General features: G+C 25.5%; 2 protein-coding genes and 2 non-coding genes across 6 annotated transcripts; 3 read left to right on the plus strand and 1 right to left on the minus strand.

Annotated features, from left to right (window-relative positions):
- The first annotated feature begins 3770 nt into the window (after positions 1-3770).
- Positions 3771-3889, plus strand: LOC112603770. The gene has a single exon (XR_003115181.1). It is a non-coding gene; the product is annotated as a 5S ribosomal RNA (ribosomal RNA).
- A 1118-nt stretch (positions 3890-5007) lies between these two features.
- On the plus strand, positions 5008-5126 carry LOC112603768. The gene has a single exon (XR_003115179.1). It is a non-coding gene; the product is annotated as a 5S ribosomal RNA (ribosomal RNA).
- Positions 5127-6820: 1694 nt separating this feature from the next.
- Positions 6821-7813, minus strand: LOC112603752 (salivary glue protein Sgs-3-like). The gene has a single exon (XM_025352483.1). It carries the CDS (start codon positions 7811-7813, stop codon positions 6821-6823), a length of 993 nt encoding a protein of 330 aa, XP_025208268.1.
- Positions 7814-12837: 5024 nt separating this feature from the next.
- Positions 12838-24382, plus strand: LOC112603749 (cysteine protease ATG4B-like). 3 transcript variants are annotated; one of them, XM_025352479.1, is made up of 10 exons: positions 12838-13095; positions 17657-17837; positions 18661-18825; positions 19519-19696; positions 19769-19848; positions 19937-20061; positions 21506-21584; positions 21945-22099; positions 23691-23880; positions 24102-24382. In XM_025352479.1, exons 2-10 carry the CDS (start codon positions 17663-17665, stop codon positions 24161-24163), a joined length of 1209 nt encoding a protein of 402 aa, XP_025208264.1. In that variant the 5' UTR covers positions 12838-13095; positions 17657-17662; the 3' UTR covers positions 24164-24382. The 3 variants fall into 3 exon arrangements, with proteins under 3 accessions (XP_025208264.1, XP_025208261.1, XP_025208262.1); XM_025352476.1 differs by lacking the exon at positions 12838-13095 and adding an exon at positions 13102-13680; XM_025352477.1 differs by lacking the exon at positions 12838-13095 and adding an exon at positions 13102-13447.
- Positions 24383-25298: the final 916 nt, after the last annotated feature.

The raw sequence follows: 25298 nt of genomic DNA on the forward strand, positions 1-25298 counted from the left end.
TAATTATGTTTCCTAGTATTATTTTCTAGATTTTTATTTTTTTATAAAATACCTATATGTCAGCCTATAATAATATTCTTGTTCATTAAAAGTCCTTACAATCCTTTTCCTGTATTTATTTCCCCGTTAAATACATTCCTTGGTAATCACATTTTTTTCATTATTATTTCTTACAATGCCTTAAAAATTTCTTGTTTTATAATTCATGTGAATTGTGTTTCTGTGTCTTATTTTCCTATTATTTTCCTCGTAGATAGTTTTTGTATTTTATAAAATCAAATATAAAAAAATTGCAAGATATTGCAGACATTAAAAATTGAAGTACATACATTATACAATATACAATTAATAAGAAAAAATTGTAATAAGATCAAATATGATTTATCTGGTGACAAAAAAAAAAATGTTTAGAATAAATTATTGTTGGTCTTTAATTTTGATACATCATCGATTTATAATCAATAATCATAATTAAAATGTAAACATTTAAATCTGAAAATAAAATAATTTTATGAATGATAATATTATAAAAATATCAAAAATTGATAACCACGACTCACAATACAGTATTTTGAGCACTTAAAGTTAAAATATTTTATTTCATTTTTTATGAAACTATGAAAGTATGCTATACACTATTTAGACAAAAATTATAATTTAATATGCTAATGTGTAACATACTCTGTTCTTTTACCACAATACCACACAATATACTTTCATTAAAACTCTATTCAACTAGATATAAAATAGAGAACAAATTAACAATAAGGCGGAAATTAATAATAATACGTTTAAATGAAATTCAAACAATTTAAGTATAAGTAATACAATCTATGCCCGTAAATCCATAATATCACGCAATAATATGTCATAATTTCATCATAGTTACCTATGAAATAATAATGTTAGTTACATATATATTTTTTAGTTTATCTATAACCGTTATTAAGAATTATTATTCATAGTATATAATAACATGAGGCTACTACTCGTTTAAATTTTGACTTAAATGAATAAAAATTTTCAAAAAAACTATTTTATAATTTACAGTAAAAAAAGGATGGTTCTCATGTAAAAAAATTAAGAAAATTGCTCTTCTGTTTAGTAGGTGTAGGGTGTAAGTACTTCATCCATTAGCGTGACGAAAAACTTAGGGGCCCTAAGGCCATAAGAAACAGAGGCTCTCTTTATAATTTGCTGTAAAAAACGAACCATATTTTTTACTAATCATTTTTTCGAAATGAGCCAATTTATTGGCCGGTTTCTTAGAAATAATTAACATTTTACCTCATGTATTCAATATATTTATAAAAAAAACTTGTCATTTGGAAAAATTCCTAAGGTCATTGACTGTATCATTTTTGATTAATCTGGGCTTATTGAATATTTATTTTAATTTCGTCATTCACACTATCTACAGTTGTTATTTCGAAATTTTCATAAATACTAGAAATTCAAATAGTTGAAAACATATTGTATAGAAATGATTATGTCTAAAAGTAAAAAAAAAAAATCATTAGCTTTTAAGTCAAATATTATTTATAATACTAAAAGACTCACTTTATCGGTACTCTCGAGTCTTGACTTAGTCAAACGATGAACGATAAATATTTAAACGACTGGCGCTTGAAATGTTTATCAGTTGTGTGAGTAAGCAGTAGTACACATGTATAGCAATGATGACTTAAAACTACTTATTTCGTTCGCTGTTTACATTTATGTCTGTGGCAACCACAAATATATGAGGACGTTTGCTTTAGAAAAAAAAGATTGTCAAGTAGTTTACAATAATAATTTCGTTTTACTTTCAGACACATTTTAGTATAACATTTATTTTATTTGAACTATTAGAGGCAAAAATTGTAATCTACTAACAATTAGTTTCCGTAGACATAGATATTAGAGTTGTATTTAAATGTCTTAAATATGAATTATTTTCAAGAACATCTTTATTAAAAAAAGCATTTATTTGCGGGAATAATTTTTTTTTTTTAATATAATTTTTAAACTTGTACATATTTAAACATTATCAATAAACATAATAGTAATAATAATTGAAAATATTAACATAGATAATGCATAATATGTATATAAAAAGATGTCGATGAGACACCTACAAATCAGGATTTCATCAATAGATTATGGAACTGCAAATCCTATAATACGAGTATAATAGATTCTGTCTTAGAAATGATATTCTTAGAATAGCTGTGCTGCAATTACTGTGGACCCCTTACGATAGTTTATTTTTATAACGAATCGCCCATTTTAAAAACCAATGACGTATTTAAAGTTGGATAATATTATACAAGATAATAAATGTCACTACAATACCTACATTTTTTTCACATTTCAAATCAAATTATTTTTAACATATTACTTACAATTTAAATAAAAAAAAAAAAAATCAGTACTTTTTTAAATATAATGATAAAGGTCTTGTCATATTTTGTTAGTAATTATATATGAATAGAAACAGACCACAAATTAATAATTGAAAGCTAAGCTAAAACAAAATCAAAATAATAATTATTCGCAAATAAATAATAATAACAAAATATGTTTGTATCATATTATGGAATGTACAAATATTAACATTTGTAATATAATATATATTCAATTGCGTATTTACGGGTGGTCCAGAGGGTACTAGACCCGCTCCAGAGCAAAAGAAACAGATACATGTTCCTGCAACATAGTTAAGTAATAATAGTATAGAAATTAGACATTTATAATAATGTTATTTTGACGACGGTTCCCAAGTTGCGGCTAAATTTTAATTGTGATAAAGGCAATAAGTATTAGGAGGTACCTTTGTGGTAAAGACTTTATTGCACAGAAAAACGCTTATAAACTATCACAGTTTATATAAATAATTACATATGAACTGTGGACCCCAAGAAAAATTTGAAAATACGCCACTGTAGCCTGTAGGTATTAATACATATATTAGAATAATTATGTTATTATGCAATAATATACATACATGCATCATGCACAGAACACGTATCTAAAATAGAACAACTAGTCGCTAGATTTCGTACAAAGAAGTACTAACTAAGATTATTATAGTCGTCCATTATAGACTCAAATCGGGATAATTTCACAAGTCCTCTCGCTAATATTTCAATAATTATTCATGAACAGTAAATTATTCATTTCGCCGTCGCAGTGGCTACGATATTTCGCAAAGTTATGACAAAATTTAATAATATTGGCTAGGTGTGTTAACAATACGCAACCACCGGAAAATGAAAGCGCGCCAAACGTGCCAGGATTGTACGGGCCGCGACATACTATTATAATAACGAGGTCGGTGAACCAGATTATAGCTGGGAATCGTAATTGAACTTGAGAAGTTAAAACTGTTTTCAAATCACATTATTATACACCAACAAACAAAAATAACAAATTTGAATCATACTCACACACGAGTCGTGTAAAAATCGGTCAATTTAATAAATTTATCAAATAAAATAAACAAGTAATAGATACTGGCAGACGTAACTGATCCGGTATTCGATCATTTCGATCAACGAGCAATAATTAATAAAATCGAAAACCGAATTGATTGTAAGCGGATACTTAATTTTAATTTTTAAATAAAAACAATCAAATAATTATAGCATACAAACAATTTTTTACAATAGCCAATAGGTATTTAATAAATGTATAGTTAAAAACAATTTTAATCTCTCGACGTGACAACATAATATTACCATTTACCTACTTACATCCGGCTAGGTACTATCAGAATACGCGGAACCTTTGCCAACGACCATACCACGTTGAATACACCAGTTCTCGTCCGATCACTGAAGTTAAGCAACGTCGGGCGTAGTTAGTACTTGGATGGGTGACCGCTTGGGAACACTGCGTGCCGTTGGCTTTTTTTTTTAAATTTACTTAATATTTTTATTTCTATAGACTATAATAACCTAATGGCTAATAACTACAATTTATGAAAATATTGTGTTAAATTGTCAAGCCTAAAGAGTTAAAATTAAAATTTTGTGTTTCTTTTGGCGTCACAGCTAAGTGATCAGTCGAAACCTATTACCTACGAAATAAACAGCAGAGCGACTTGCCGACTTTGTCATTTATCTGTTATCTATACATTATTTAAGGTCAACACCCGTTGACATTTATACATTACAGCATCAGGTAAATACATAGTCTGGCTAATAATAGTAGATGCCATGATTTATGAAAATATAGTTTAAGCAATATGTCCACTGTAGGTAGTATTGATGTAGACATTATTATTACTATTAATATTTATTTACATAATATATAAATATAGGTATACACAGAGATGATTGGATAAGTTATAACAATTTGTTAATTTTAATTATTTATAAAAGTTAAATGCGGTATACCTATTGATATATCGTAATAGCTCAGTATCATGTGCTTAATTAATAAAAAAAACTATATGAAACAATGTGTAATTTCATAAGCTATAAAAATATGTTTGATGCACCTATGGTTATTGCTCAAAATATTAGATATTTCTATTAAAATCAAAGACATGTAAGTACCATCAATTTATGTATTACCTACACGAATTAAAATATGAGATGAATGAGATCGGAGCGCAATCTCTAGCCGATCGTACGACTCTTTTCGTGATGTTTTCAGTAAACAGTAAACACTTAGCCAAGTTTAGAAGACGCTACACGCCTACACCCTAAAATTGTATTCCGGTCTTACAAACATCAACACGGATAAATTGCGTCCGATAGAACTGATTTTGTGTTGTAAAGTTTTAACATTAAAACGAAATTATTTATTAACATTTTAACATAACACCGAAAAAAGACAACGCACAGATTATGTTCGTATTTATCTTTAACTTTGATAATATAAATCAATTCATTCCGATATTAAAATTAATAACACGAAATCGAATCTACTGAACTCATATATTTTGTTATATTGTTTTTACATAATATCAGAGACAAATAAGACTTTTTGCTATGTTTGGTCTAATATCAAAGGTCCGTCGCCAACGACCATACCACGTTGAATACACCAGTTCTCGTCCGATCACTGAAGTTAAGCAACGTCGGGCGTAGTTAGTACTTGGATGGGTGACCGCTTGGGAACACTACGTGCCGTTGGCATTTTTTTATTTTTTTTTATCCAATGTATTTTAATTTTTATAAAGCTTTAATTTAAATTTTATACTTGTATTATATTTGATTGCGTTTGTTAAATACCCTGAGGCCTGGGTTTCAAATTAGCTCAATTTCTCCAAGCAACATTTTATTATTAGCATTATTTTACAAATCGCTAATAAACTATTGAGGTTTGAAATTATTTTATTAATTAAGTCGCTTAAAAAAATATATATTTATATAACAAATCTTAAAAATCTGATTATCAAATCAAAAACTTAATATTGAAATTGAATAAATTATTTTTATAACTATTAACATTTTTTTCATTCGCATTATTAATTATTTTTTAACCTCCTGTATTCAAAAATATAAACAAGCATTTATTATATAAATATATTTGTATATAATAAATGTTATAATAACTTTTATAGTATAATATGTTGAATGTGGGCGATACTTCCTAAGGGGCCATGGAACAAATTATTTGAGCATTCTTCAACTTTACACATATAAAGTGTGCCTATAAGACCAATAAGTACTAGATATCTATATATTATACACAGAGAGTAACATTTGGTCTCATCGAATTTTTCGAAATTAAGAATTCGGACACAGACAGTGATATTATGTAGTTTGTAAAATATAGATCGAATGTATAGTTAGTTATACATACAATATTATGTTTTATTTTATTGATAATATATTTATAACGAATAATGTGCTGCAGAAAAAATAAAAATAATAATGTAATGATTTATGAAACTGTAGAAAATGAATGTTTTTATTATAAACTTTGCGATAAAGATACAATCTTAGAATTCAACAATAACAAATTGAAGTTATTCAATAAGTTAATTTTGCCTTTTTTTAAATTTTTGAAATTAATTTTAGAAATTATTTTTTCTACAAAAAAAAAAAAAAACAAAACAAAAGTTGTGGGTATCTTCAACGGCAATAAATAAATAAATAAATACAAATATAAAAACAATACAACAACTAATGAAGTAATAACTAGTGATTTCGAATTATAATCATCTGTGTTATCAGATATCATTTAAAGACTAAAATATAAAAGTATCTAAATAATTCAAGTCTGGATTTTATTACATAAGCCTTTATAATTTATGTCCACAAGTCGTTAATTATAATAAAATAATAATTATTTTTATTTTATCGCTCAAATATCATGAGTAGATTGATATTTATTTAATATTTATTTATTTATATTTATTCGGTATTAATAGCTGGTACCTATAATTGTATTAATGCTAATCTAACACATTGAAAACACCATAGCCCAATTAACCGATAAAAATGACTATATATTAAAATTTATAATATCTTCAAAGTAAAATTATAAATTTTATTGCTACGATATGACATTTTGATCTATTTCACTATATCCAAAAAAGTAGGTACCCCGAGTTAAGTTAAACAGAAATTAAAAGCCAAAAGAACGTCGTAATAAGAACAATAAAGAAAAATACATACAGGTAAACATATACCTAGCCGTGATAGAATGACAAATTTAACATCGTCATTTGTACTGTAAAATTTAATGTATTATAATTTTAATTATATATAGTATTTATATTTCTTCACTTTTTAACGACTTGTGAACCACTTTGTAATTTTGATAATTATTTTTCTCTGAAACGAGAATGGTAATAATGATGTTTTCATGCTGCAATAATGTTCTAGAGCTTCGAATGGCAGTTGCAACCACACGTTGGCTTATTAACTATAAAATCAGGACGGGTAGCAGGAGAGGTTGAGGTTGATCGATTGGCTGGTGAACAACTAGAGATCGGCCGATTGGTAGGCAAATCGATGGAGGATGGCCGATTTACCGGTGACGGTGTGCAGGTGGAGGTAGGTTGATTAGTTTGCGGTCCGATGGAGGTCAACCGATTAATTGGCGGATCGTTGGATGAAGTTGATCGATTTGCCGATGGAAAGTTGGACGTTAGTCGATTGGTTTGCGAACAGGTGGAGGTCGACTGACCTGGCGATGGACAAGTGGAGGTTGACCGATCAGTTGATAGACCGGTAGAAGTTTGCAAGTTGGCCGGTGGACAGTTGGACGTTGGTCGATTGGTTTGTGGACAGGTGGAAGTTGACTGATTTGACGGTGAGCAGACAGAAGTTTGCCGATTGGCCGGTGGGTAATTTGACGTTGGTCGATTAGTTTGCGGACAGGTGGAGGTGGATTGATTTGGCAGTGGGCAGACGGAGGTTGGCCGATTAACCGGTGAACTGGTGGTGGTCTGACATACTTGCTTTTTTTCCACCGAAACGGCCACGTCTTTAACTTCCGGATCGGTCTGCTGACTCGAATCTCGCTTACTGCACACTCCGCTGGTTACGACCGTTCCGAAGTTGATGATGATCTGCGACGATTGTATATCTTCCGGTACAGAATTTCCTTTCCGTTCATCGGAAGTAGGTTTCATTGAACACTGCTCATTCCGGGGATGTTGCTGACGCATATCGTTCACTTTGATCCAGTCTAGGATCGGTTGCGATTTCAAGAAATCACCTAAGCTTATTTGGGGGCGTCCGCTACAGTCATTTTTTCGTGGTTTTGATGTCACCGTTGCAACGACCGGTTTTTCCTCGCGTTTTTCTATCAGCTTACAACAACACCTGACAGACATGCACGGCTGCTCATTTATATAATTTTGGCCCATCGTTTTGATCGTTTGGGGCTTAAGTGTTATGTGATTAAATTTCTTTCGATTATTTAGGTAATGTCACCTTGGTAATTTACTTATTTTTTTAAATATCACATATATTCCTAGAAACAAACTATTGTATTTATATTTTTTTTTACAGTTATAACAACTCAACGTTACTAAGAGAATTTCATAACGCAAATAATAGTAATATGACATTATAATTTTTCCTCCATCTCAAACCCAAAATCAAAAAACGTGCAAAATAGTTTTCATTACTTACGTTTATAATCTGCTAAATAAGTAATAATAGTATAATACTATATAATACTATATTACCTATAGGCTATATAGTATTTATAACCAATGCTAATACCTATACATTATAAATGATGACATTTATTTTCTCGGTAAAAAATCTTCAAAATGTATTCCTCATTACTCATCAATTCAACAATTTTTTATAAGTATTTTAAAATCAAATTACGTAATGACATTATATTTAAATTAAATACTTGGAAATGTGATGGGAAGGTATAAAATTCCTCATAAGCTTTTCTAACTTAAATAAATAAAGTTTACCGTAAAATTACATTTTTTATGAGTATTAATCGTTAGGTTATTATAATTTTATGATAATAGATATTCACTTGTAAAATAACTTTATCTTCAATTGATTTTGATAGTTTATTATGATTCATAAATAAATAACCGTGGATACTTAAAATGTTTATCAAATATTTAAATAAGTATTTTCTACAGCTCATAATTTTTTTTTTAATATTTTGACTTTTTTGGAGCTATTTATAGATATTTTGTGTTTAAAATAATTATTCTCTATAAATGTCAGTGAAAAATTTTCCCTTGGTATGGAATTTTGTAATTAAAATTTATAAAATATTTTATTTTTATAGCTAAGGATTAAAAATTGAATACAATGCATCTCAAAGTTGTTCATACTGTGACCAGAAAATCTTAAAAATATAAATTCGAATTTTATTTTTTTTAAAATATTCTAAATTAAAATTGGACAAAATTACATATTTAAACGAATGAAATTAACGGTTTTAGTTATTTTGCTGTAATTTAAAAATATTATTTGTAGATACTTGAATCGTAGGTACTGTGTTATTTTATTTTTTACATTCAATAGCATTTGCAAATACAACATTTTTATTAAAAACTATTTCAATCTATTGTAGTATTAATTATTATTTACTATGATAAAATAAAATACTTTAATAGTAATATAAATATATCATAAAATATTGACTGTCATATTGGTCTTCGCTCAAAATTATTTTCCTTACATGCAATTATTATTTATTTATCAATGAATTCAAATTCAACGAATCATTACAGTGATTTACTAAATGACAAGGTACTCGACATACACTAAGCAAAGTATCTACAAGGTTTTAATTTCCTCCTTTTTCATTTTGTATTTAACAGTATAGATAATAATAAATAATATAGGCATAGGTATTTACTATAAGTCTATTACTATTTTTGCAGTTAAATTTTGTAACAATTACACATAAGTTATAATAGTTACATGTGCATTCAATAGAAGTTATTTCCTATTGTCTATTTAGTATTTAATACATGCATTACAGAAAAGATAGGTATGTTGTTTAATATATATGCGAACCAGTCACCTGGATAACGATATTATGTAATACTATACTAAATAATAGAACATTTTTGACAGTATACGAGTATTATCTTTAAGGCTATTATAAAGGATTTATTTAGTTTAATATATCTAGTAATATAAAATTTAGGAATACTAGGATTGTGGAAGAAGGGCAGTTATCCTTGGTTGCCGATTTGCACTCCCCGACTGTCACTACTCTCTATTATCTTACCCTTTTATACCTACATAGAAATGCCCATGGTTATAATAATGATATTAACTTGTCCTATTGTATTGTTGTGTAGATACCTATACATAAAATAAATAAGGTAATATGTATATTATATTATTATAATATTAATAAACACAACTACATATTTATATCTATTTCTTATACTTAAATCAAAAAAAATAATTGAAAATTATATAATACGAGTGCACAGCATGAAAACATCAGGAGCCCCTCCCAATAAATTAAACATCATGACAACTGCACTGGTTCTAGGTGTGGTAACATCGCATAGCGGTTGTAAGTTATAACATATTCTAGGTATTTCGCGAACGGTGAATACCTACCTATACTAATACTTATAAATATAAATATATGAAACAATAAAATGAATTGTAATCTGATATTCTTAGACTATATAGTAATATGTAAACAAGTTTATCGTACTGTGGTTCAATTATAGGTGTTCACTGCATGTCTGCATTATAATAGCAGCTAACGTTTTTTTTTTCAAATAATATTGCGTATTACCCCGAGGTTGGCTGCTGGCCTATCCAATAAATTCTTTAGTACCTACTAATTATCCGATAAATTCATAATAATTTTAAATTGTAGTTATTTTAAAGATTTATGTGCGTATTATTTATTTATTTATATATTAAACGGGTTTTTAAAACCCTTTATCAAAATAAAAAATAATTGTACATAGGTAATAATATATTTTCTGCTTAACTTTATTATGATATAATTTAAAAGGTTTATAAATATATGAATAAAAAAAAAATTTAAAAAAAAGTATGCATTAGTAAGTATGACAATTATAATAGTGGAAAAGCATAATAAATTAATAAAGTAAGAATTATTAAATATAACAATAAAAGTATGAGTAATAATCAAGAAAATGACTAAAAATTTCATAACATTTAATAATTAAACAAGTAAATTCGAAGCCATATAAATATTCTGTCTAAATGCGTTACGCAACGTAGAAAAAAATCAAGATGATCCGTCTACAGTTCGCCAATGACAGACTTCTGGGGGAAAATAAGGTGGAAGTATAATTGTTTTTACAAAGAGATACATAAAATAAGTTGGATTTTCTAAATCGGTGAGTTAGCATATTAAAACCAATCAGAGATAATAATTCTGGAGAACGAATAAGATAATTTAATAAGTCATAGGTGAACATATATCGCAAAATTTTTCCTAAAGCCATAAGACGTAATCCCCAATTGAATAATCTGCAGATTTATCCATGTAGGTAAAGCTGGTGAAAGATCTATAGATTTTATACATAAAAATATAATTTATACAGTTTAATATAGTTTAACATTTTAAATTTATAACTGTACCTATATAAATAATTATTTATTATTAAACATAAAATATGTTCATCATATCACAATTTAAACAAAATTAGTTTCATCACTTTCATTAGAAATAATACAGCACAACAGACTATAGACTATACTCAATACTGCTATACCTATAATATCTACTGGTCTACCAATTTAAATATTGTAAGTAACTACGTAGGTACCTAATATAATTTAATTATGCATATACCCGTGTAATTATATTAGTTGTAAGTGTTATAAGAGCTGGCAAGTGAAAAACTAAATCATAACATAAGTATACTATTTAAACTATATTATATCATACATATACCTATGTCGTATTGGGGTATTCGATATATAGCCATATTAATTGTGGTATAATTTTAAAATACAAATTTATATCGACACTTGTCACGGACTAAGATAGAGTTCCATCTATTCCATCTTGGATCAAGATTCTTGGTACCTACATGATACTTACTTATGTATATCAAATATAAATTAACAATAATCATTAAATTAAATTTTAAAAATTAATTATATGATAAAAGTAATTAGGTATCTATTAAATTATTTAATAAAGTACATCCGTCAGATCTCTCTGTTACACTCTATATATCTAGATATAATTTTGGTATTTTAAAGTACCATCTTGATAACTTGATGCAGGTAGTTGATAGTATAAAAAAAAAAAAGTGCAATTATTATTAGATTATATTATATATATATATTATTATTAGACTACCTACTAATTTAAGTACTAATTCCAAAAATGTAATTTCATAGCAGCTTTTATAAGTATTTGTTTTGATATATTATCGTTTATCATATAGGTTTAAGTAGGTAGGTAAGGTCAAAATAATAATCGTCAGCTTTTGTGCTCGGATACGATTTAAAGCTTCGTAAAACAAAAAAGGGTTGATTATGTTTCTGTTAACTTATCAACCGATGCCGAGCAGTTAAAATATTATTTCAGTCCACTAAAGCTTTTGATGGGCAATTGAGTTTAAGTTTATTTATTTTCAACTATTAATCTTTTGACGTTATAAATTTGATAATTTGTGTTCTTGTGTTTACTCTTATGCAGAATTATTTTGTTTTATAAAACTATAAATTTAAATTAAAATTAGGTATTATTTTGTATTTTATTTGTTCAATGTCGTCTGTCGTGGATGTTTTAGACTATATTAATATTATTTAGAAGATAAAAATCGTGAAAAAAAATAGCAAAATGTAGACATGTAGTAAATAACATATCAACGTATAATCATTGATTATAGAATATACTATAATATTAGTATATTAATTAATATACTTATTAATTTATTAGTATATTCTATAATCAATGGTATAACATACCTAGTACCTACTACCTATTTTTGAAAAACACAATAATACATATTGTGTACTTCATAATTATTAATCAGTAATCACAAATCAATAGGTACTCATAGGTATTGAGTACCTATAATACACTTCTATGTACTGACATAGAATATTAATGTTTGGTATAAATTTTAAATTATTAGGTATAATAATACTAGATAATATGTTGCAAACTTACAACCTACAGGCTACGAGTCACCTACGTCCTTATAAAATAAGATATTATATTATGTATTAACGCGGCCTATGCGTTGTATCGTAAGGCAGTCGACCGATAAAACGGGTATAAGAAAAAGAGAAGGATAAAAACCGCATACCGTCGGCGCGGTAAAAAACGTGAAAATCGTACAAAGCTGGTAAGTAATAGGTAGGTGGTATCAGATACCTATTACATCCGCAAAGACAACCGACAACGCGTGCGCAGTGGACAGTCTTTTAGAATGCAATGAATGCATCGTACGCGCGTCCTGTCACTATTTCCTCCGTCGCGTCAGCTGTTGCAGCAATAATTGCACTCTGCGCTGACGATAAATCGAATACGTTCCCTTATCACTAGCTAAAAAATTTATCTTTACGATCGTGAAAACAACAATACTCGATAATATTAAACGGATGTAATAAAGTTGGTGTATCCGTAAAACAATTGTAATTATTATTATATCATTATAACGGCGAACGGACGGTTTGCCAAGAACAAATATATAAACAAGTAATTTAATAATAATATTAATAATAATAATAACAACGTCGTATTCTTATCGTTTTCACGTTCGTGTGCGTGTGCCCCCTTCCGCCCTACCGTCCTCGAAAAAACCGTCGACTGTTCGTAGTTCGCACGATAATAATAATACTATCGTTGTCGTCATTGTTGAATCACTCTCGTCGCTTTCGGCGACTTTTGTCCGCGTCGTCCGGCAGATGTGTTGGTACCTATTTACGTTTTTTTAGTACGCGCCGGCCAGAAGGACGTTTGTCGTCGATGTCCGAACGCGGAAGCCGTATTCTTTCGCGTCTCGTAGATAGCAGACAAAGCTCGTTGTCGTCAACCGTTCGCCCGTTAGGTATCTTATAAATGATTAAATAATTTATGTAGTAGGTATCATGACTTGTGAGCCACCACTTGGCGACCATCGTCACCGACGGATATACGGTTGGCCGTCGGTATTCGTCACAGCACTGGGCACATTAAATATATCACACGTCGCATGAATATCGCTTTTTGTTGTTGTTATTGCTATATTATTATTATATAATTGCAAGTCTTATATTTGGACGTAAACACTCTCAACTCGCTGTAAGTACACCTACCTACAAGCTTAATATTTTTATTTTTGTATCAGTACCGTAACTGGTCTCCACAATAATATTGCTGCTTCATATCCAACTAATACCAGCACAGAGCAATTTATGTTACTTAACCTATATCAATACATACTTGTGCATTTTTATTTTATACAACTTGTGAAATTTTGTTTGGTATTTTTTTGAAAGTGTCCAACAAATTAAGGTTGTGCAATTAAATACCAATCCCATTGATACTTAACAAAAATTGATCTTTACATTTATCCAATTCATTTTATCTAACTGCTTGGCATAACCATAACTAAGATTTTGTTGTAACTGGATATAATCCTGATAAATCAAAGTTAAAAATAAGATCTGGAGTCAAAGCTTCTCATATCTACCTTTCCCACATGACTTAACAATAAAATTCTTACATATAGGTACAATATTAACAACAGCATTTTATGTTTTAGCTTGTAACTAACGAATAAAATATAATTCAATTATTATATCAATGTGTAGCCCAACATTCAACCATATAAATACATATACATTTTCAAAGAAAATAATTAGTCATTTTTTGGGTTATCTCTAGCAATATTTTGCCAAAATAAAAAAAATGATAACTGTGTCACTATATTTTTGCTTTTTCAAATTAATGATATATGATGCATCAAAAATTTGAATCACCACAAGCATAAAATATTACGCAATTTATATTGAATATTTATCTCGTAAGATATTAAACCTAATTATAGTTTATATTTTATAATAGTTATAGTTGATTTGTATAACTAGACATAATAGCCTAATTCATAATTCTAATTTTATAAATATTAGGTTTATTTTTTTTAAATATTAAGTCTCACAAGTGTTTAATACTAATAATTAAACCAGAGAAAAATATATATTTATGATTTTTGTAAGAATTTGATAAAGAAAAATCTTTAGGGAGCCTAAATTAGCCCTCCTCCACTTCACAAGTATCTTCTAATTATTATGAGAATGTAATAATATGTAAATAATTAAAATTAATTTCAAGGCCACCTTTTTTAAATACGATCCATAAGCGCTTATTACTTTTTGCTTATATATATTTTGTTTTGATTAAACTAAAATGTTACTAACTATGCTGGGCTTGCATGTAATTGTATTTAATTGGTAAAAAAATCACTACCCTATTTGATAAACATGAAATTAAATACTATTCTCAACTATATTTTTGAAATAATTACTAAACAGTATATCAAATAAATCCTTTTTAAGTATTGGTATGATGAGTGTTTTTCATTGAATCTCAATTATGAGCATTAAAGTTTTATATAAAACTTCACTATTTAGTATGTAAAATGTTTAATTGTTACACCATTGAATTGTGCAAACTGTGTTTTAAAATACATAGCTTTACAAATATGTTTTGAAATATATTTTATTAATTAGGTATTTTATTTTATTTTTGTTCTTACCAATTCATTAATTTTAAATATTAGCTTGTAATATGTAATGAATTTATTTTATGAAAAATCTTAAAATTTACTTTATAAGATCGGTCTACATTTCTAAATACTTATCTGATTTTTAGTTTCTTTTTGTTTAAAAAAAAAAAATGTGTAAGTAAAATATTGCTAATGAAACAATTAAATTGTTAAATATTTGAACTATAAAACAATTTATCAATATTATATATATCATATATAATATATTATAATTATACAGATAAATTTAAAGGATTGCAAATGGTAATTTTCTGTCGATGTCTAATATACACACAACATAGGAATTTACCTATTCTATTTTCATCATATCGATTGATTTAGTGAAGGAATAAAAATTTTAATTTATCGTCAAATCTACTTGAGATCGACTTTATTATGTTTAAGATTTGTTGATTTAAACTTCTTTTAAAATTTAAGTTTAACAATTTTTAAATTTCTACTTTTTGAGTGAAATTTTATTATGATTTAGAAGGATAAAATCAAAAATATGGAAAAATTAATTTAAAGCTAATTTAAAAAAATTAAAATTTATTTCTAAAATTCTTTATTAGAATGCGATAAAAAAAGAACACGAGTGTTAAACTTAGACCTTAAAGTACATTTAAGATATACTTTAGAAATACTTATTTATAACATATTGATTATAAATTGAAAATATAAGTACTAAATAAATTTAAGAAAATTAATATGCTTAAAAAAACTTTAGTGTAGGTACCTAATAATATATTGTGACATTATGTTCCTTTTCACAAAGTTTTGATCTTTGAAAAATCTATTCATTGGTATTTTTATAATTTGTTTTCAATTTTATATTATTAAATTCATTAAACTGAAATAAATAGCCATATCCATAAATACGAGTATTTAACATCATAAAAAAAAAAACAGCTGAAATTGATTTCAATGTAGTATTCTTTATCTTTATTATTGATAAATTTTAAAATAATCATTCATTTATTCAGTAAATATTTATGATAACTAACATAATTAAGTTAAATTAAATATTAAATTTTTAAAGTAAAATAAATCTGGTGAGTTAAGCCTAATTGATTCTATCACTAAATAAAAATTGTTAATATGTGTTAAAATAATATTTTATATATTTTATTTAAATCTCCGAAATTTAACCATCTGTGCTTAGTAAATTATGTCATAATATAATAATTTTTTTCAATGTAGTAATTTATACTAAATAAATAGCAGTTATTCAGTTGCTATCTACACATTTTTTTTAATGAAAAATATAATAATAGAATATCATAAAGTAAACTTAGACTTTTACTAATTATTTCTTGTGTTGAAATATTGTATCTTAGACTTATAATAAGTACTTATTTTAGTTTTTAACTTAACCTTTTGTATCAAAAATAGCTTTTAAAAATCCAAATATCAATAATAAGTTAATGCTTTTTATTAATGTTTATTTTAATATTTTTATCTATTAAAATGTTTTATAATAATAATATATTTAAAATGATTGAATATCACTAGTTTCTGGCTAATTAAAAAAAAACCACATTTTTTTCCACTTCTTATAAGTAACTTATAGCCTATAGGTTTTCACATTTTAGTATTTCATTTACATTGGTATTTAATAACTAATAATACTGATAACAATTTATTTTATGTTTATTAAAATACTATAAAAATGATACTTTTCAATATATGTAGGTAAACTGAAAGTTTAATTTATATATAAACATTAAGCAGTATAAATAAATATACCTAAAATATTAAATAGAAATAATTAAATTTTGGATATTTATGTAATTTACATGATTTTATGTTTGTAGTCATTCAGACAAATTATAATTAATATATAAAATATAGCATAATATTTAAAAAATATATATTCCTAAGTTTAATATTATATAATTTAATATAAACATTCAGTCAGAAGTCAGTGCCGGTGAGTTATAAAATTTATAATTATAAATTACTGATACATTTTATTAGTACGGTATTATATATATATATATATATGTGTGTGTGTATTTATTTATTTGTATAGCACCAATTAATACAAATAACATTAAATTAATTATAGCCTTTTAAGATATACAGACTTGTTTATTTATATTTTACTAGACAATCATTTATAAAGTCATCTGAAAAACATTCTGGTAATTTATTAATTTAATGATTAATACTTAAAATATTATGATACAATTATTCCTTATTATTACAATATGTATGCTAATATATTATGTGTCCATTAAAAAAAAGTATACAGTATTAGGCATTAGAAATATTAAATCATAATATTAAACATAAATATTAATTCCTAAAATGTAAAATCCTATAATTGATTAGTGTCAGTAAAAAAAAATGAATACTGTTTTTTTTAATATGTCAGAAACAGGTGACACTTGAATTATTTGTTATCTTAAATTTATTAATTATATTTTTTTTGCAAATAAAATCTTTTAATAATAATTTTTATATTGTTTATATGTATTTCAAAGTTGTTACATTTTATTTTTGATCTAGACATGAATGGATTGGAAGCAAATCATTCAAAAACATAGTCGTAAGATCTTGAATAGAATAAGTATGGACTTGATCTTAGAAGCGTATTTGACACACGAATCAAGCCTCATGGATTTAGAAGATATACCTCAGACAGTTGATTCTGTATGGATATTGGGAAAAAAATATAGTACAGTTATTGGTAAATAAAAATTATAGTTAATTTATTATATTTTTTCTGGAGAATTATATCATTATGTTTTTAATGGTATAATTACTTGTTAAAAAGAAGTTACCTAATTAATACTAAAAATATTTTTGTTATTAATACTGTTTTCATAAATTAAAATTATTTTGTAAAATTAAATTTTAATTAAAAACCATGAAACATTACAAATTAAGTTTTTAAATAGAAACTTCATAAAATTTAAAATTTTTTTTGGTTTCTTCTACATTCAATTTGTTATAACTTAACATGTATATTAATATGTATAATATACATTCTAGAGATCAATAACATTAAGGGTAACTTAGAAAATCTAAGTATTGGATTATTACTACAGTTCAATTCATTTATAGTTAATATTTGAGCAAATTTAAATATTATAAACTATACTTTTTATTATATTAAAATAAATTATTTCAAAACATTTTGTACATTTATGTTTTTTATATACATGAACTTAAGTTAAATATTTCTATTAATTATTAGATTTCATTTGACTAGTATTTAATATTATTGTTACTTTTCAGACATTCAAGTTTTTATTGAAAAATGGTAATGTCCACTATATTACTTTTTTTCGACAGAAATCAAAAAAAAAATAATAAATTTCACAGTTAATTTAAAAAAGCAAATGAGAGATTGTTTTTAATTTAAATGTCATTAGTATTCTAAATTTTTATTTGTGTATTGAATAGGTAGATAAAACGGCAAAAATTATTTAAAAAAAGTGTAAAACCATTAAATTAAATTTATTTAATAAATATAATATTATGTATTTTTATTTATTTGTTTTATGTAGATTTACAACAAATTCGGGATGACATTCAGTCCAGATTATGGTTTACTTATCGGAAAGGTTTTCTTCAAATTGGTAATACAAATTTCACCTCTGACAGAGGTTGGGGATGTATGTTACGTTGTGGACAGATGGTTATTGGTCAAGCTTTAATTTTTTTACACCTTGGTAAGTAATCTAAGCAATATTTAAATGTAACTTAACATACATTATACACAATATTATAATGTATGGAGAAAAGTGTTTTTTAATTAATGATATTTGATTTCTAAAAATATTTAAATTACCGCAAAATATGTTTTAATGTTTTATTCAGTATTTGATATTTTGATATGTATATTTAAGATATTTTAAAGTTTCTATTGAATAAATTGTTTTGGTTATATTAAAATATTGTAATAAACAGTTATTGCTAAAATTTAAAGTATTTTGTTTTTACACAATATTTATATTTAATTATATTTAATTTAAAATTGATAAGTAACTCATAAAAAGAAAAAGTTAGCTTGCTTTTAGAATAAACATTTCTGAACTGTTTTTTTTTTTTTAATGTATCATACGTTATTGTAAAGTGTCTATAACATTTTTTTAAATTATATTTATATTTATATATTTTCTCAAATAAATTATCAAACATTTAGAATAATTATTTATTAACTATGCCATCAATATAGCGTGATAATAAAGTATATTTTTTTATTGAATGAAAAATATTACAAATTAAGATGAAAATTGAAATGGAAATAAATAAAGAATCACATTAATATATATTATAATAAATATTAATTTATGTTTTTATACAATATAAAAATGTGTAATACCTATATATAAATATAAATATTAAGAAAACAATCTTTTTAGGAAGAGACTGGCGCTGGGACCCAGATAAGAGGGATATAGATTATTTAAAAATTTTAAGAATGTTTGAAGATAAGCGATCTGCACCATATTCAATTCATCAAATAGCTCTTATGGGTGTATCTCATGGTAAGCAAGTTGGTGAATGGTTTGGTCCAAACACAATTGCTCAAGTGTTAAAGTAAGTTTTTTTTTTGTTGACAAAAAAAAATAATTAAATAGTTTCTATATAATACGTATTATTATTATGTAGAAAACTAGCCACTATGGATGAATTGAGCTCTCTTGTTTTTCATGTAGCATTAGATAACACACTAGTCATTAATGAAGTCAGTGAGTATATAATATTGATGATTAAAATCTCATTTACTAGTTGATTATATATATATATATTTAATTACTTAACTGTTTATTATTTTAGAAAAATTATGTACTGTGATGGAACAAACTAACTCTAGTAAACAAATTTGGAAACCTTTGGTACTAGTGATTCCACTACGTTTAGGTATAAGTACAATTAACCCTGCTTATGTTCAAGGTGTTAAGGCAAGTAATATTATGATGTTTTATTGCAATAAAATATTAATACTAAATAAATTGTATTTTTTAATATAAAAATGTTCCATGTATATTTTAGATTTAACCTATAGTTTATTAGCTTATTTAATTTCTTAATTCATTTGATTAGTAAATTTAAATTAAATTAAATTTTGTCGATATATACTAAAATGTATTGTAGTTCTTTGTTAAATTAGTTTAAATAATTTCTAAAATATAAACCTATAATTACATAGTTAAATATTAATTACAATTACAGTACTCCCTTGTTAACACGAACTCGACGGGACCGCTAAACGATCGGTTCATTTTAAAAAAAAATTGTGTAAACCGATACGTTTAACACAAATTTGTTTGTGTTAAACAATTTATACTTACATTAACGAATTCAAGTTATCAAAGTAGTTTAAATCAAATACGCCTATTAAAGTACAATAGTACTTATAATGTACAATAATATAATAGTACAAATTATTACATCATTTTTCGTATAGTTTAATCCAACACTAATATTAATAAAATTAGTTCATACTGTAGTAACAACATAAATTCAGAAACACACTTTCCAATCATTCATATTTATTTTACAATTTTTTATTTTATTTTATTACTTTTATCTATTTAAATTATCAATTACGCGTAAATATTAAATACATACTAAATTGTATTATGCATACAAGAAATATATAAAAATTATTATTGTACATTACATTTAAACTAAAAAAAATAACTAACAAAATCAATTTAAAACTGATCGATAGAAAAATTGATTTGAACCAGATTACCAGATTGCACAAATATGATGTTTATAATATGTAGGTAATAAGAGGGATAAGATAAGGCAACAATAAAACTACTTACATAGCTGTAATAAAGATTAAATGATATACAAATAATAAAATAAAAAAAGAAAAAGGAATTTTTCTATTCGTGCTCATCAAAAAAATGACATTATGGTTTGTAAATTTTGTTCGAGTTTTGTGTTAGCCAAAAAATTTGTGTAAACTGAGTAAATAAAAAAAAAAAAACCTGTCTTTAAGTATATGTATTTTTCTGGACTGAAAAATTGGTTCGTGTTATCCAATTATTTGTGTTAACAAGGGAGTACTGTATATTAAAAATCATTATTAATTTTTTAAATTTTATTACAATAATAAAAATGTTAGTAAAATTAATTTTTTTCTGTAATTTAATTTAATTTTAGTTTGAATATTTTTTTTCTCTTGCTAAATTCTACTTTATTAAAAAAAATATATTAATCTGTTATCCAGATTTGTATTTAAAATAATTTATTCCTAATTTTTCAACCAATCATACCCAGGAATGTATAGTAACTCGGGCTCTAGTTAAAAATTAAAAATAGAAATAGATAAAACTTCAAGTATTGTAAATGTAATTTCTGAAATTTTAACAATTATTTTAATTGTTTCAGATGTGTTTTACTTTCCCACAGTCGTTGGGTGTGATTGGTGGAAGACCAAATCACGCTCTGTATTTCATAGGTTTCGTAGGTATATGAAACATTTTTAATGGATTTATAATTTTGTCAAAGGGCCTGCGCATGACCATTTTTTGCTCAAAACCATACCATGAAAAACGCACATCTCGTAGAATGATCTACAAAGTGTGAGAGAAGTTTTTCTTGTAGCATGTGTTTTGAATATAAAATCATGCTTGTAATTTTTCTGTCTGATTTTTACTGATGATATGTGCGTATGCATGCTCACACAAATCATTATCATTCCTTATTAGTAATACCTACCACACACTAATAATCATTTACGGCAAATACAATACTCCTTAATTATTGATTTTTTTTTTTTGTTGACGATTACCAGTAATATAAATTTCATTTTATTACTGTAAATTAGGCAATGATGTAATATTTTTGGATCCACATACAACACAGCAAATAGGAATGTTGCCGAACAAAGATATAGAAACTGAACATAAAATTGATCATTCATATCACTGCCAACAAATTAACCGATTACCAATCCTCAACATGGACCCATCACTTGCTGCGGTAAGTGGTATTTTACTCTTATTGACATGGTCATGTGTTGTTAAATATGTATTGCCTAAAATTGTTTTAAGTAAATGGAATAACTTCTTTGTCTGCTGTAACTGGGTCTCATTTATTTATTTAAATTTATTACTAATTAATTTATAACTTTTTGATACATTTACTCAAAGCTAATACTAAGTTAGAGAATTAGAAAAAGTAGGTCAATATTGACATTTTATACAACTCAATGAATAACATTGTTATTGCTGTAATATTTGATGAAAAGAAACATAACAGAAGGTATTTGTTATAGAGCTTTAAATTATAATAACTATGGTCTAAATCTTTAGATTTTTTCAAATTATTACTGAGTATAATATGTATTTAAAAGAGTAAAAAATATGGATGATTTGTTTAACATAGAATATATAGGAAAACGTTTTTTATTTGAAAATATTTTAGAAGCAAGGGAATATTTAATCTTAACAGTCTTGGAATATCTTGGAATATTTTGTAAAAATAATGCTCAGTTTTTAATACATTTTCCACAAAATTAAATAATCTAATTCTATGAAAAACTGATCTTACCAAGGATCAATAAAATGTCTTCATAGAATAAAGAAGTTTGAACTCATTCAACACATGTTTATAAATTCAATTGCTTTAAGAGCCTTCAATATACTTATGAGAAAGTTAAGTTTGTCAAGAATACATCACCTATACTGTATTCAAGTTAAGTAGACAACTCAACATCTCAGCTTGTTTGTTGGAGGAATGCTTTAACTACATTACAGTTATACAGATGGTTAAAAATGGATGCTGCTTGACTGCTACCAGATAAAAATTGGTTGTCACTGAGTTGGCTTCTTAACTCAAATAGAATCTATTTGTCTAAAAACTGATTTAAAGAGAATATGAAATGTTTTATAACTTTAGACTGAAGTAATAAAATATGAATAAAGATTAGTCTTGATTATATATTTATATCATATTCAGAAAAATTATAAAATAATTGAATATAAACATTTTTTATTGTCATATTAGGCTGCTGGTTTCAGGATTGATAAATAATAATCATTATTTAAACATTATTATTAATTTATATTTTATATTCTTTATTTTTTGTATAATTTTATCTTAAATTTTAGCATCAATGAAAGCAATTATTTTTTCATTAATTAAGTGCTTTGATAAAAATTTGTTAATTTTAAAATCCTTAAAAAATTCTAATATATTTTAGTTGAATAAAAATATACTAAAAATCAACCCTACCTAAAAATTATAGTACAAATAAATAACAATATATTTATGTGATAACTTTATAATTAATAATTTGTATGCTTACCTTTGGTTCTATTTTATCTAAGATTTTTGAAAAGAAAGATTTTTTTGTGAGGATTTTCAGCAATGTAAAAATATCTGTAATTTTTGTTTTGGTTTATTCTGCTTTATATACGGTATATTTGATTTTTCATTGTATTAAAATAACATTTTCAATATAGTATAGTATAATACACTACTGATAAGTTATTTTCTCATACAAACATTAGAACTACAAACTTAACCATCAAATAATTAGATTTTATTATAATATCTTTGACAATTTTAGTGTTTCATGTGCAAGACTGAAAACGATTTTAATTCACTATGTCATGAGCTAAAAGTACATTTAGTGCAATCTGATCAATCACCATCACAACCGCTTATCACTATATGTGATGATCGACCATCTGACTGGATGTTAGATACCTCTGGAAATCTATCTACATCGTCTGAAAACGTTGCTGTATCATTATCAGGTAGGTGACATCTTCAAAATGCTGTTTGTTTCACAGAACAAGATAAATTATTAAAACTGTAGCACCAACCAACTTAAAAATAATCCATCAAACTAAAAAGTTGAGAGTAAATTGTTTGCATGTATACATGATAAATATTCTGAAATTACGAAAAAGAGATTTTCTTAATACCTAACTGCTATTAAAATGTATATTAAAATACTTATTGTTTTTCTTTTCAGACTTGGAACTAAACGAAAAAAAATTACTAACTGATTCAGATGATGACTTTGAGCTATTATGATATTCATATGAACCAAGAGGATTCTTAATAATTCTAAATAAATGTATTTACACTAACATCAAAAAATGATATGTACCTTCGAAGAGATTATGTTCAGTTCTATTCCTGGTTGGTGCCACAATGAATGATTTAGTTGCCCTTCCAATTAAATATTCTTTTGTAATAATATATTAATAGTTATTATTATATCATTATTTTTATTATTATAATTATTATTAATTTATTATTAGTATCAGTTATGTTTTATTTTATTAAATATTTTGTTGTATAACACTTGAAATAATATAAATTTCTAGAAAATTATCAAACTTGTTGAAAGACCGGTGATGTGCAAATCTTTATTTTAAGATTTTTAAATGATCATTTATTTTGTTATTTAATTTTCATATAATTTATTTAGGAAAATATTATAGCTTAAAAGCCTTAATGTAAAACTAGTCTGTTATGTTTAATTTCTCATATATGTATACTTAATCATAAAAAAAAAAAACGAAACAAATTGTTTTTTTATGTACATTAAATATGTTGAATTTATCATTATTTTGTCCCATTAACCCTATTTTATTATTTATATGTTTATGTGTGGTTAGTATACACAGTCAATCATTGTTTAACTTGGCTCCTGTATAGCAATAAAATATTTGCAATAAAATGCGTTAATAACAATTGTTAAATTGTGTAATACAAATAAATAATTTAATTTGTAAATGTACATGAAAAGAAACCAAATAAAAATAAAAATTTATTTTATTTATTCTTTGTGTATACTTTCATTTATCAAAACCTAGAAGTATTATATTCTGTATACTAGATTTTATGTATAAATAACAACAATAATTTAGGCTTAACGGTTATGTTGGAGATACAGTGTTTTATGTTGGACATTATTGGACGTATACTGGATATAAGTAAAAATGTGTTTCATTAAGCTCCATTAATCCAACATTTCTTTGGTCTGATAACTACTTGATTACCGAGAGTCTACTGCAGTTAGTTCAAACAGTTATCTTATTACTCTAATAGTATTTAATATTTATTAATCATGGTTTTGGTTAAAGATGAATTTTTTTTAGAAAAAAAACTTTATCCATAGCAATTGTAGATTATGATTTAAGAATTTTTTTAGTTCATAACG

The sequence above is a fragment of the Melanaphis sacchari genome, unplaced genomic scaffold, assembly GCF_002803265.2.
Source record: "Melanaphis sacchari strain LSU unplaced genomic scaffold, SCAv2.0 Contig110_pilon_pilon, whole genome shotgun sequence".
Taxonomy (NCBI): Eukaryota; Metazoa; Arthropoda; class Insecta; order Hemiptera; family Aphididae; genus Melanaphis; species Melanaphis sacchari.